Here is a 13761-nt window from a genome sequence, read left to right on the forward strand (position 1 = left end):
ACAGAGGCACTTCCCAATTTTGAGTCCCAACCAAGATCATTTTGCCAATTGACTGTCCTGCTGACTGGGTGGACCCCGTATCAGTTTCTTGATCGTCTCCAAAATCCTCCCCTTTCCTCATCAGCACTTGTAGTAAGTTAGAGGAATTTTAGGGCTGATCAAGGAAATAGATATGACTGTGACGTGGCAGAAGAACACAATGAGCTTCATTTGGGTGTTGACTTGACAGGTTTGCATGCAGGGAAGTCCTTGACAGCACGAGACCTCCCAAAGGCTATGGCATGGGGGCCACTTCCCAGAAGAGGAGGGGACGAGGGAAAATCCCAGTGGAGAGAGAGGCCGGAGAAGGGCCTTGTAAGTCTACATGATGTCATAGCCACACAGTGCAAGGAGTCTTTGGGTCAGAGAACTCTGAAATGCAGCAGCAGCTTTTAGAACTCAAGAATTTATCTTCACTATGGCTAGCAGATGTTGAGTGCAGTTTCTTGGGATATGCAGAACAGGCAGTCTCTAAATGGCTAAATGGCTGCTTACTGGGGCTATGTTGAAAACAACTGTACAGGTACGTTTGAGCTAACGGATCCTGGCCTGCTGTGAAGAGGAAAACAACATAGAACCAATTTACAGAGGTGATCTTCGGCTTACTTCTATTACACCAGAAAGGATCGTGTAACATTATTCTATATATAGAAAGAGATTGCAGCTTATTAGGAGCAATGACACTATCACCTTAATTTCTAACAGAAATCGGCCACATAGATACTTGTTGGAGGATTAAATCCTGTAAATGAGTTCAATCAGCCGCCTGTCCAAATCGGTTTTGGCAACTCATATAATGATAGCTTAGATTTGCTTGGTGGCCCTTTGTCTAATAAAGTGTGTTCTAGAAGCAGATTTAACTTTTAAATTACATAATGAATTCATCAGTGCATCTTAGTTTTGAAGTTTTGATAATACACAGTAAAACCCAAAAGTTCCTCGTCTCCAACCCCCGTGCCCACGAAATGCAGAGGCAAGCATGCAATTTTACCCCTGGTTTTTCTGCTCCCCTACTGATTTGAGTAAAGGGCTTTACACACCTGAACCTCAATTTGCTCATCTGTGGAATGAACATAGTAGTATCTATTTCACGTGGGCTATTTCGTAAAAGGTCTTGACTTTACTGTTCTCTGACTCACTGAAGGCGCTTTATGTAAAGGTCCAGGTGATTACCGCTTGACCCTAATTTGCTGGGTGTAGGGAATATTTCTTTTCTTTAGAGCGATGTGTCTTCACGAGGTCCTACCTACTGTATAGCACAGGGAACTATGCCAATGTCTTATAATAACCTAGAATGCAAAAGGATATGAAAAAGAAAATATACATGTATATGTATAACTGGATCGGAATGCTGTACACCAGAAACTAACACAACATGATAAATCAACTATACTTCAACAAAACTATAAAATGTTTTAAGTGATATGTGTTATGTTGTCAGAAAATGAAAACTTATACATCTATAGTATTCCCTTTACTTTAGTGATTATGATATCAAGTCTAATTTATTGACTTGGTAAGAGAAATCTGGGATTTGAAAGCACTTTCTTCTCTTCCTTTTAGAATGATTTGGTTTTGTTTTAAACTTAGATATCTTATTGACTTTTTTCCCATCTGCAAAGTTGTAAATCCCCAGGGCCCCTTCAGTTCTTTTGTCGCATAGGAATCTTAACATATAATAGCACAGAGAAAAAAAGAAATGAAGGTCTAATATCTACTACAACGTGGATGAACCTCAAAAACATTACGCTAAGGGAATGAAGCCGGCACAAGAGGTCACGCATTGTACGATTCCGTGAGTATTAAATATCCAGAGTAGGCAAATCCATAGAGACAGAAAGCAAACCCAATTAACTCCCCCCTAAAAATAAATAAATAAAATAACAATAAAGCAAAGTATATTCAAGACTTAAGTGTAACACCTGAAACCATAAAAGTTCTGGAAGAAATTTAGGCAGTACTCTCTTTCACATCACGCTTAGTAATGTTTTTCGGATATGTCTCCTCAGGCGAAGGAAACAAAAGCAAAAATAAACTAATGGGACTAATCAAACTAAAAAGTTTTTTTTCACAGTGAAGGAAAACATCAACAGATGAAAAGGCCACCCCCTGAATGGGAGAAGATATTTACAAATAACATATCTGATAAAGGGATAAGATCCAAAATACACAAAGAATTCCTACAGCTCAACACCAAAGAAACAAACAACTTGATTTAAAAGTGGGCAGAGGATCTGAATAGACATTTTTCCAAAGAAGATTTACAAATAGCCAACAGGTACATGATAAGATGCTCAATAGCACTAATAATCAGGAAAATGCAAATGAAAGATACAATGAGACATCATCTCACACCTGTTATGATGGCTATTATCAACAAGACGACAAACAACAACTGTCGGTGAGGCTATGGAGAAAAAGTAATCCTCACGCACTGTTGGTGGGAATGTAAATTGGTGCAACGGCTGTGGAAAAACAGTATGGAGGCTTTTCAAAAAACTGAAAATACAACTACCGTATGATCCACTCCTGGGTATTTATCCCAAGAAAACAAAAACACTGATTAGAAAATATATAAGCACCCATATGTTCATTGCAGCATTATTTACAATAGCCAAGACATGGAAGCAACTTAAGTGTCCATCAATAGATGAATAGATAAAGAAACACTGGTGTATATATACATACAATGGAATATTATTCAGGCATGAAAAAGAATGAAATCTTGCCACGTGTGACTATGTGGATGGACCTAGAGGGTATTACGTTAAGTGACATAACTCAGACAGAGAAAGGTAAATACTGTATGATTTCACTTGTATGTGGAATCTGAAAAACAAAACGAAGGAACAATCATAACAAAACAGAAGCAGAATTAACAGACACAGAGAACAAACATGTGGTTGCCAGAGGGAAGGAGAGTGGCAGGAGGAAAGGAACAGGTGAGGGAAATTCAGAGGTACAAACCTCCACTTGCAAAGTACGTGAGTCACAGGTATGAAGTGTACAGCACGGGGAATATAATCAATACCTATGTTATGTGTTTGGATGGTGACACATCATAACTACATTTACCATGGCAATCATTTTGAAATGTGTGGAAATACCAAATGACTATGTTGTGCAACAGAAACTAACAGAGCGTTGTGGGTCAATTAGACTTCAAAAACCAACAGATATGTGTAGTTTACTGTACAGCAATCACACCACAATAAAGGTGTTAAAAAACAAGCAAACAAAGAAACTCATAGAAACAGAGATCAGATTTGTGGTGGAGGCGGGGGCACTGAATGAGGAGAGTCAAAAGGTATAAACTTCCAGTTCTAGGTAAGTACTGGGGACATAATGCAGAACATGATAAATATAACACTGCTGTATGCTATACATGAAACTTACTAAGAGAGTAAATCCTAAGCGTTCTCACCACACACAAAAGATTTTCCTATGTATTTCATTATGTGTCTATATGAGATGATGGATGTTCACTAAACTTGTGCTAATAATTCAGCGATGTATAAGTAAAACCATTACGCTGTACATCTTAAACTTATACAGCGCGGTATGACGATTATATCTCAAGGAAACTAAGTGGGGGGAGGGAATGCTACATTTCTTGACAAGGTCAGTCAACATAAAGATGCCAATGTCCCACCCAAATAAAATAAGCAAATAAAATAGCCAGTTTCCGTGTAGTGTCTGACACTGTTAAAATGCACAAAGAAGAGCAAGGCCTTCACCAAGGACTATACCAATAAGTGGTTTCAAAAATTGTCATTTACACAGAAGTGTCCTGGATCAGAAGCAAGATGGTGCCTGGATCTCCCTTGAGAGTGACACCTTGAGTGAGAACTATAGGAGTGGTGTTGGGAGCCAGGGCAGAGGCCTCCACAGCTGATGGCCGAGGCCATTCACGTCTCAGGACTGAGGGTACAATGTGACCAAGAGTGATGGCCCACCTGTGAAGCCGGCGACTTTGCTGGGCTGGGGAATCTTCAAAGGGAGGTTATACATTCCTCATCCGGAGACAAGACGCTGGAACCACTGCTGCCGTTTAAGAAGGAGGTGATTCCGACCTTGGCTAGAGAACATCTCGGAAGCCTAGGTTCTAAACATTCTCTGCAGAGCTACTGCCTGAAAACTGAGGTCACCGTGGGAACAGTTTTGGGTCCATCAGCAAAACGCTTCCCCAGGCTGGGGTCGTGCTGCCATCCAGAAGACTTGTGCATGCCACTGTACATAAACCGGCCAGGCAACAGGCACACTGCCTCAGTTCCACAGGAGCCCCTCTGCCTCCCCAAGTCCAAGATGGACAGAAAGCCGTGTTGTTTCTCAGCATTGAACTTGAAATAACTGAAGGCAAGGACAACAGGCCATTAGATATATTTCACAAAGAGGTTACTTTAATAACACAAAACAATTCTGATAGTGTTCCGGGTATTGACTGGGTAGCTTTGCCTTTATATCATATACACGTGATATAGGGGTCATACTGTGTCTGTCATATGTCTGTGTGTGTGTGTGTGTGTGTGTGTGTGTGTGTGTGGTGTGTTTTCTACCTGACAGTTCCGTTCAAAGAAGGCAGCATGAACAAAGGCAAGGTCTACCTGCTTCTTTTAAATGAAGTGATTATCCTGGTCATTGCTCAGGGACCATCCCTTCCTTGCTCAGGCAGCACTGAACCAAGAGGTTTCCTTTCAGTGTGGAATTAGCTGGAACCGGGTCTCTCAAGGATGCTGAAGGTGCCAAAATACATTGCAAGGCCTGATCCTCTGCCCTGAGCTGGGCAGGGGGCAATGATGTGCAGTCCACGTCCGGGCTGCGGGAGGGGAAGGGAGAAGCGCCTCACACTGGCCAAGAGGGAGTCTCCTCTGAGTTAGCCCTGCAGAGGCAGGACCCTCCCTCCCTCTGGAGTGGTTTCTATCCCCGCTTCCCCTCCACAAAAGGGAAGGCGGGAACAGAACTGGGAGATGAACCCCCAGCTCCCTCTTCTCCAGAAAGCCCTGTGAGTAGCCTCTTAGGAAGCCTCCTCCAAGGGGAGTCCGTGTACCTGAGCTCAGCACCAGGAGTGGGGCTCGGGCCTGCCCTGAAACACGCTGTTCTCCACCCCGACTTGCACGTCTGTGTGGTCCTAGTGTGGCAGGGTGGGGGGAGGATGGGGTGTTGGGGGAGAGGGTGGAGGAGAACCGGTGGGTCTGTGGAAAGCCCCCATGGGCACCTGGGGAACTTCTGAGATGCGTGTGGCCTTCCCATGCAGACTCAGGCCTATTACTGCATGAACGGAGGCCTCCTTGACAATTGCTTTGAATGGCATTGGCTTAGCAATTTCCATCAAACTTACTAAGCCCACGTGACACACGAAACTATATGCAGAGAATTCACAACTTTATTGAAACTACAGATATGAGCCCTAAAACAGTGGGTCAGTGAATGTACTTGTATTTAACACACTTAGCAGGCGTCTGGTGAGCTGTTCCTGGCGGGGAGGCAGGCAGAAGGGGAATCCGGCTCAGAGGCGTTTTGAAAACCCCTGTCACAGAGACCATTCCTGAGGACACTGGGACTACAGAAGCAACACCGATGGGAGGGGACCAAGCCACCCCCCTGAGGGCAGCCACAGGGACGAAGAGGTGGAAAACGCCAGGACACAGGAGGCAAGAACTCAGGCGGGAAGGGCGGGAAGGGAGGGAAGGGCTGCACCGGCGGCACGGGCGGCATGGGTGGCCCAGGTGACACGGGCGGCAGGGGCTGCAGGGCTGGCAGGGGCGGCAGGGGCGGCAGGGGCTGCAGGGCTGGCAGGGGGGCACGGGCGGCAGGGGCTGCAGGGCTGGCAGGGGCGGCACGGGCGGCACGGGCGGCAGGGGCTGCAGGGCTGGCACGGGCGGCACGGGCGGCCCCAGAAACGGCCCCAGCGGCAGTGGCTCCACAGGAACGCACATGCAATGCTGCTCCCGAAAAAGCATGTCACCGCAGGGTCCCCCCAAGCCTGCGACGACAGGGGAAGCCAGGAGCACGGGGCGCTCGCTTCTCAACCTTAATGCCCTCTGATGTCTCCTCCACTTGGCCCTTCTGTTCTTAAACCAAACCTTCAATCAGAGAGAAAAGGGAATTGCTTTAGCACATTCACCATTTAATGTCAGACATGAAAAAAAACGCATTGAATTGCACCAGCAGAAGCTATTTGCTTCTTCTCAAACCTCTCAGGACAGTTACCAGCAAGGCCCGCCCTTCAGCTCACCCTTACTGAGCAATGACTACCTGCCAGGCTCTGGCTTGATTTATAGCTTAGTCTCCCTCCTCCCACCTTCACTATCACTCCCCCCACTCAGATGCAGCTGGAGTTGTCGAACCGCACTGGGTCCCTGCTGCGATTACTGGGCCTGGTAGGTCTGCGTCCTGACAACTGACCATCAGCTGCCAAGCTGCCACTCACCCCTACACACTAGGCTCGTGTCACCTTGGCTGTGGACGGCACAGGAAAACGTGGCCGCCTTTAAAGTGACGCAGAGGGGAACAACTCCCATTTCGAAAAGCCCACCCTCTGTGTACAGTAAATAATCAATAAGAGTGTGTTGGACTTTTAAATAAAAGCTGTCCTCAAAGATGACTGAAGGGTCATTCATCCTCTGAAACCTCTTGATGGCTCAAAAGATGGAGATGGTTTGTGAGGGGGTCTTGGTCATGGGGGTCCAGGGAGATTGCGGCTTGTCTCGCTGGCACACCTTGGTAGCTGAAGCCCCGGACACTGCCTTTCACATTAGACTTTAGGAATAATGAACGTTTAGAGCAACTCAGCCCAAATTTACTACAACTCTTAAAGTCTTTGCCAGCCAAGAGTTTGGGGCTAAGAGGCACACCATGGTCGCCCTGGGCAGTTCCGCACTCTGCACCCTGCCCCACCCTCCAGACTTTCCTGCGCTCGGGACCAGGTCAGCTCACTCTGCTCTGGCTGCAGGTGCAGGACCGCGGACCGCGGACCGCGGCCTCTGCTGCCCGGCATGGCTGGGCCCTCTAGTCCCTGCTACTCCGCCAGGAGATCCCCAGCCCGTCCCTTATGCTTCACATAAGAAGGTGCAACCTGTGTTTTAGGAAGACGGTCGACAACCACGTGGGTGAAGAGTCACCAAATGGCTCCTCCCTAAATATCTGCCAACTATGAACAACTGAAAATAAAACCTGTCCCGTGGACGCCACTCTTCCCTTAGCATCCCAGTTAATGGACTTACGTCCATTTTAGGGGGATCAGGTGTGCCAGTGGTCACATCTGCATAAGCAAAACGCAAAGCAGCCTGAACTGAGGTACAGGCTGGTACTACTTCCATTTTTCCAATACTGGTTTCATAAAACAAGTCTTACTGTATTTGCAAAATGTGGCGGGGTGGGGGCGGCCATTAAATTTTTCTTCTGTCAGACACAGAATAACAAATACTGTGTGATCTCACTTCCACGTGGAAAAAAAAACCCCTCAAACTCATACAAAAAGAGATCAAATTTGCAGTTATCAGAGGCAGGGGATCGGGGAGGGGGAACTGGATGAAGGTGGTCAAAAGTTACAAGTTTCAGGTTATAAGAAAAATCAGCACTGGGGATGAAAATATAATTCATACTGCTCCAGAGTATATAGGAAAGTTGTTCAGAGACTAAGTCCTCAGAGTTCTCATCGCAAGGAAAAACTTTTTTCTTTACTTCTGTATCTATATGAGATGAAGGATGTTGATGAAACTTACTGTGGTAATCATTTCATGAACATGTAAGTCACATCATCATGCTGTACACCTTCAACTAATAGAGGGCTGTCTGTCAATTACAAGTCAACAGAAGTGGGAAATTTTTCTTCGGGACATTCATGCTGTAGAGTTTGGCAACAGATGACAACAGTCTCTCTGTTTCCTCATTTGTTTCTTGTGGCTCCTTTTCCCCTCAGAACCCCATTAAGAGACCACGACGCAAACCCAGGAAAAGCAAGTCACCGAAACTTCAGTTTTTCTTTTCCTCTGAGCACCCTTTGCCTGCTTGAGAAAGCAGAGGCCTGGGCCTCCCAAGCCCTGGCCAGAGCTGACTGTGAGCCCAGCCCGTGGCTTTAGGGGGCCAGCACTGCTTTCCAGACTCCCCGCCACCAGCTCTGCAGCCCAGGGCCATCGCAGCCCTCACACACGCTCCCTGCAGCAAAGCTAATAATCCCATCCTCATTTTTCTTCTTCTCTCTTTCTTTTCTTTTGCTTCCCCCCACCAAATCCTTCTTTGATAAAACTTAGGCTTTTCTATGGTCTCGGATAATCACTCCTGATCCATTGACCCACAAATTGGTCATCACTGACTGAGCAAGAGAAAAACTATTTCAAACTATCAAATGTAAGACTCCAGCCTGGCCTGCGGTGAGGGGTGGGGTGGGGTTGTGTAGCTCGAGTGGTTCAGCACATGCTTAGCATGCACGATGTCCTGGCTTCAATCTCCAGTACTTCCATCAAAAAGAAATTAAATAAATATACCTAATTACCTCCTCCCTCCCCCCAGATGAGCTCTGAACTAAGAGCCATCCCCCACCATCAACAATTCCATGCAACCCATCTCTTCATAACAGCACCACAAAGAGAAACAAGAGACCTCAAGTGTTAGAAATTCCTCAAGAGAATATTCACGAATGCATCTGGTAGTCTCAAAACTTTGACTGTGTGAGATACCTCCCTGGCATACGTTCCACTCTTGTATAATCATTTCCGCTCTGTATAATTCGTGCTTAACTTCCACCTTCCTTAAGTCAGTGGAACTCTGTTGGAAATTGTTGGTTTAGTTTGTTTCACTTTTACACATATTTCAAACGCTGCAACTCACCCCCCCCTCCACCGTGATGCCCAACCTATTACGTTAGCAATGCTTTCAGGCTGGCACATCAAAGAATTCCAGAAAATTAAGATTCAGGGCTGCCACTGTCTACACTGCTTTACCACACACTTAGAAACAGCGGCAGGAGAGGGCCTCTGACCCATGGGGCTGTGGGGGGGGGGTTCCTTTTTCTCCTCACTCCAGTGGGTAAATACTTATAAATTCACCCCTTCTGCAAAGAGCTTCTGCTTGGTTTTAAATAATTTAGTATAACTGGGCTCTTCCGTGTATTAACTGAAGAATTTCCACTTCTGATTAACCCCAGTGTGACGCCACACAAAAGTGTTACCTAAAGGATACCGGTGTTTGAAGGAGTTGAACTCTGTGCGTGTGTGTGGTTGTAACTCGGTGACATATATGGTTATATAGGTATAGTTTATACAAAGGTATATATATGTCGACATGTACATGTATATACCTTTGTATACAAGGAATAGCATAGTCCGGGAATATTTTTTCTTCTTTTGGGAAAGCCTGTCCCTCTGATAATAGGCAATGTCCAAAAGTTGGGGTTAACTTATCCCATTTACCAAAGGCCAAGACCCCAAAGTTCAAACCTTATTTCCCAATCATGGAAAAGGCAACAACGACAAAAAAACAAACAAACCAACAAAAAAAAAACAAACAAACAAAAAAAAAAAAACCAATGGGAGATGTCTAGGACAAGGTGTCCAATTCACGAAGCGGGCTTTACAATGGCTGCCCTACAAGTTGGGTTTTTTCAGGTTTTTACTGACCTTCAGTTGAGCTTCAGTCACTCCCATGCGTCTTGCAAGATCCTGGCTGTGGGGAGACAATCAGAAACGTTTAGTATTTGGAGCTGTGGATGAAATTAAATACAGGATGTTATTTCATCCTTTACAAATTTTTTCCTCTAAAGTGTCGGTGATTTATTTTGTGAACAAATTTCTGGAGTAGGTAAACACACTTCTTCAGAATTTACAATGAAATTAAATTGACAAATCGTTTAACGAAAGCCAACTCTCATGGCTAAAAGAGGCACAGTTCCAGAAACACATGAAATTCTACTTTACACTTTTCGTGTTACCAACATCAAAATGAATAAAAATCTCGGCGGAAATATCTTTACGAACTTCCTTTGCCTCTTTTACATTGCTCTTGCCCATTTTATGGTTTAAATTAAAGCCTTGAAATAGCTTGCCCAATAAATCAATCGATCGATCTATCAGTGATGAACAGGTTGGGGTACATCCTAGTAGGTTCGAACGGACAGCGCAAACTGCTCTTCACTCTCTGGCTGAGGTGTTGTTTGTTGTTGTGTTGTTGTGTTGTTGTTGTTGTTGTTGTTGTTGTTTTCACTTTATCAGCAACACCCCTAGTGCCGACCTAGTATACTACTCTGTAATATGTAGCTTGAGACTTGCTTTAGAGACAGTTTCTTCTCAAGAGTAAAATTTGAGGGGATGGAGAAAAATCACTAATCAAGATAAGTACTTTTCGGGGGGGGGGCGGTAGAGAGCCCAGTGGTAAAGCGCGTGCTTAGCATGCACGGGGTCCTCGGTCCAATCCCCAGCACTGCCACCACAAATAAACATATAAATAAGTAAACCTAAGTACTCCCACCAAAAAAGAAACAAAAAATAATAAAAACAATCAAAATAATTTTTTAAAGAGAAATGATTTTCAAACGCAGTGTTTTGAATATACAAAGCAACGCAAAAGTTATCCATGATGAACAGATTTATCAAAATTTGAAATAAAGGTAGGATCCTATCTTGATTTCCCCCACCTCAAGCTTCTCACCTTTATCTCTGCCTTGGTTCTAACAGAACATTATTTCTGTTAACCGGCAGCCGACAAAGTTTCCGCGCATGATTTGTTGAAATGCCGCACAGAAATACTCACCCGCATTCCCGCGGGGCACAGCCCGGACCCCCACCCTAGGACCCGAGGGCCGTGGGGTCCCGACAGCCGCCAGGCTCCGGGGGCTCTACCGCCCCGCGCGGAGGAGAGAGCCCCGTGAGCGCGCCGGCCGCCCGCCGCGAGCCGCCCGCGCCGCCGCACCTCAGCGCCCGCCCGCCGCACCTCAGCGCCCGCCCCGCCCCGCCCGCTTGCCGGGACCCGGCGCCACCCCGGCCGCCCGCTTACCGCACGTGTGGGCTGAGGTACGGAGTGTGCTGGAAAATGCCCTCCAGCTCCTGCACCTGCAACGGCGTGAACGCGGCGCCGGGCACCCGCCGCGGCACGACTACGAGAGCCTCGACGGCGGCCTCCGGGGGCTGCTGCTCCCCGCCCTGCTCTCCGCCCTCGCCGCCGCTGGCGCCCGCCTCGTCAACCTCCTCAGCCCCCGCCTCGGCCGCAACCTCGGCGACCGCCTCGCGGCTTCCGCCGTCCGCGGGACCAGCGGCTGCTGCGCCAGCATCGCCGCCTTCCTTTCCTTCTCCTTCGTCTCCTGCCTCCTTCCCTTCCGCGGCCGCTCCTTGCTCAGGGTCGCACTGCGCCGGCTGCTCCTCTCCCCCCTCTCCGGGAGCCGAGCTCTCCGCGGGCTGCGCTTCTGCGAGGGAGGAAACCCAAAGAGAAAGATCAGGCCGTCCAGCGAGCCCGGCCTGTGGGGACAGGAGGGGACAGGCGGTGCCGGAGGGGGGCCCTGCGGCTCGCCCCTCTCAGGGAAAGTGCGTTTCCTGGAATCCGCTGAAACCAGCGCCCGCACCGCCACTGACCGTGCGCCTCTTCCCGCTCCTCGTCGACCCCCGGGCTGAGGGAGCCGGCAGCCGCATCGGCAGCGGCATCGCGGCTGCTCTGGGGCGGAGGCTCCATGTCGCAAGTGCTGTCCAGGAGGCTGTGCGCTTCAGCGGAGGCTGCGCTCGATCTCCTGAGACCTCGGCTCCCGGCACCGTCAGGGCTCCCCTGGCGGCTGGTCAGGAAGTCTGGTTAGACTCCCTCTGCGGGCTTCCCGCCGCCTGCTGGGGTGGGGTGGGCTCAAGTGCGCATGCGGCAGAGGCTCGGCCGTCTAGGGGCCTAGGGGAGGGAGGGGCGGGCTCGGCGGGAGGGCGCCGGCAGGGAGCACGCGTGAGAGCAGAACTCGCGCCCCAAGTTGCAACCCAGCTGGCTGCTCCGCCCTTGGCGGGGCGTCTTCCCAGACGAAGGGGCTGTGCTCCATTGTGCCAGCCCATTTGTGCGCGGTTAGAGAGACACCTCACCCTACCTCGCAGAAGGGTCTGGGGACTCTCTCTCGGCCCAGCCCTCCATATCCAGCAGCCAGTAGTAAGCGGGGAATAGCAATCACACGAATACGGCCATCCTTGGTATCCGCCAGCTATTGCTTCCAGGACCGCCAGCGGCCACCATTTTCCACTGATGCTCAGGTCCCGTAGTCAGCCCTCCATATCCGTCAGGACAGAACCCGCGGATATGGATGGCCGCCTGTGTAATAATTGGGAAAAACCGCGTGTAAGTGGACCCGCACAGTTCAAAGCTGTGTTGTACACGGGTCAAATGTGTTACTAGCCAGGAGTTTGCTTGCTCTGAGTGTTTGCAATGAGGCCGCAGTTTGCCATATTCCTGAGGTCTCCAGGAACACCCGGTGCTCATACGCACTACGGGACAGGTGGGGGCGGGGCCGGGGGGGTTGGAGGCGGGGCGGTGGGGGGGCAGTTGGGGGGGCGGCGGTTATCAGCGGCGGTCGGGGTGGGGGGAAGGGGAGTGGGGGGGACGGGCGGTAGGCAACCAAGCAAGCACTTCCCTGGAGACAGTCCAGGGCCTGTATAGATTTTTAGTACTGAATCCACATCAGATTGCAGGAGTTGAAAACCCGCACAGTGCTTAGGTCATCCGAGAACGCCTAAACTGCAAGGGCTCTTGGCTCCTGGTTCTGACTGTGCATAACGTAACTTCGGCTGTGCCTCTGGCTACAGACCCTCTTCAGAAGTCGACTTGTTCCCTGTGCTGAGCGGGTGCTGTGGACCTGGTGGAATTCCCCCCTTTCCTGCTGCTGCCTCCTCCCCTTTTCCTCTAAACCTCCGTTTGTCTAGATAGACCCTCCTGAGCTCTTGCTGAGGAGTAAGTAAATTTTATTTATTGTCAAATACACAGAGCCAGGCCAGACTGAGGGGCCTGAGATTCTTCCTTCAACGAGTGTTTGTGGATGCTCCAAGATATGTGAATATTCTGAACATTAAGACCAGCTTCTAACAACGGACCCTATACTTGACAATGTAGGTGAAATATCCTATTTTCACCTGCGGGAACACCCTTCTCATAAACTCTGTTTTATATCAGAAATTAAACTATTTTCATGGGCCCCAAATGTATCACGGACCCTAGTCACCTCACATACTGTGCCTAATAGATAAATACTCCCTGCCTCATGCGCCCAGAGAACGACTAAGAAAAAAGTTAAAGTGTTTGGTTGACCAATTTCACTCTCCAAAAGGTGATAAGAGATTGAAATGCGACAGCCTCTGTCCGACTTTGACCCAGATGTTACCGTCTCAGACTAGCTCTTCCTGGAGCCAGACTACTGACACCAGAAACCTTGCTTTCTCTCCACTCGCTCCCTGGCTAACCTGGGTTGCTTGTTGCCGCTTAGCCTTAGTTTCCTTATCTGCAGACCTGAGATAACAACAGTACCTAACCCATGGGGTTGCTGCGAGGATTAACTGAGTTTGATTTTTTTAATCTTTCTCAGCGACCATACTGTGTTGCCTCCCATTTCCTACTTCCATCGTTTTAGTAATTATTTCTCATGAGGGCCCATGAGAGGAGATAAAGATGGCTATCATCTGAGTTTTGGCAGCAAAGAGAGGATGTCTTCTTGTGACAAGAATGTCCCTACCACGTCTTTCTGTGTTTATACGTGCTTCAGGCAATGAGCTGATGTTG

The 13761-nt window shown here is 48.3% G+C and overlaps 1 protein-coding gene across 1 annotated transcript; it reads right to left on the reverse strand.

Annotated features, from left to right (window-relative positions):
• Positions 1-5843: 5843 nt before the first annotated feature.
• On the reverse strand, positions 5844-11830 carry LOC116662505 (rhox homeobox family member 2-like; the record flags this gene model as incomplete). Its single annotated transcript, XM_032476204.1, has 4 exons — positions 11601-11830; positions 11029-11434; positions 9657-9702; positions 5844-6122 (listed from the first exon to the last, which is right to left on the reverse strand). Coding segments are annotated over exons 1-4 (828 nt in total), but the record flags the coding sequence as incomplete, so codon positions are not given.
• Positions 11831-13761: the final 1931 nt, after the last annotated feature.

Source organism: Camelus ferus, unplaced genomic scaffold (assembly GCF_009834535.1).
Source record: "Camelus ferus isolate YT-003-E unplaced genomic scaffold, BCGSAC_Cfer_1.0 contig2768, whole genome shotgun sequence".
NCBI classification, from domain to species: domain Eukaryota; kingdom Metazoa; phylum Chordata; class Mammalia; order Artiodactyla; family Camelidae; genus Camelus; species Camelus ferus.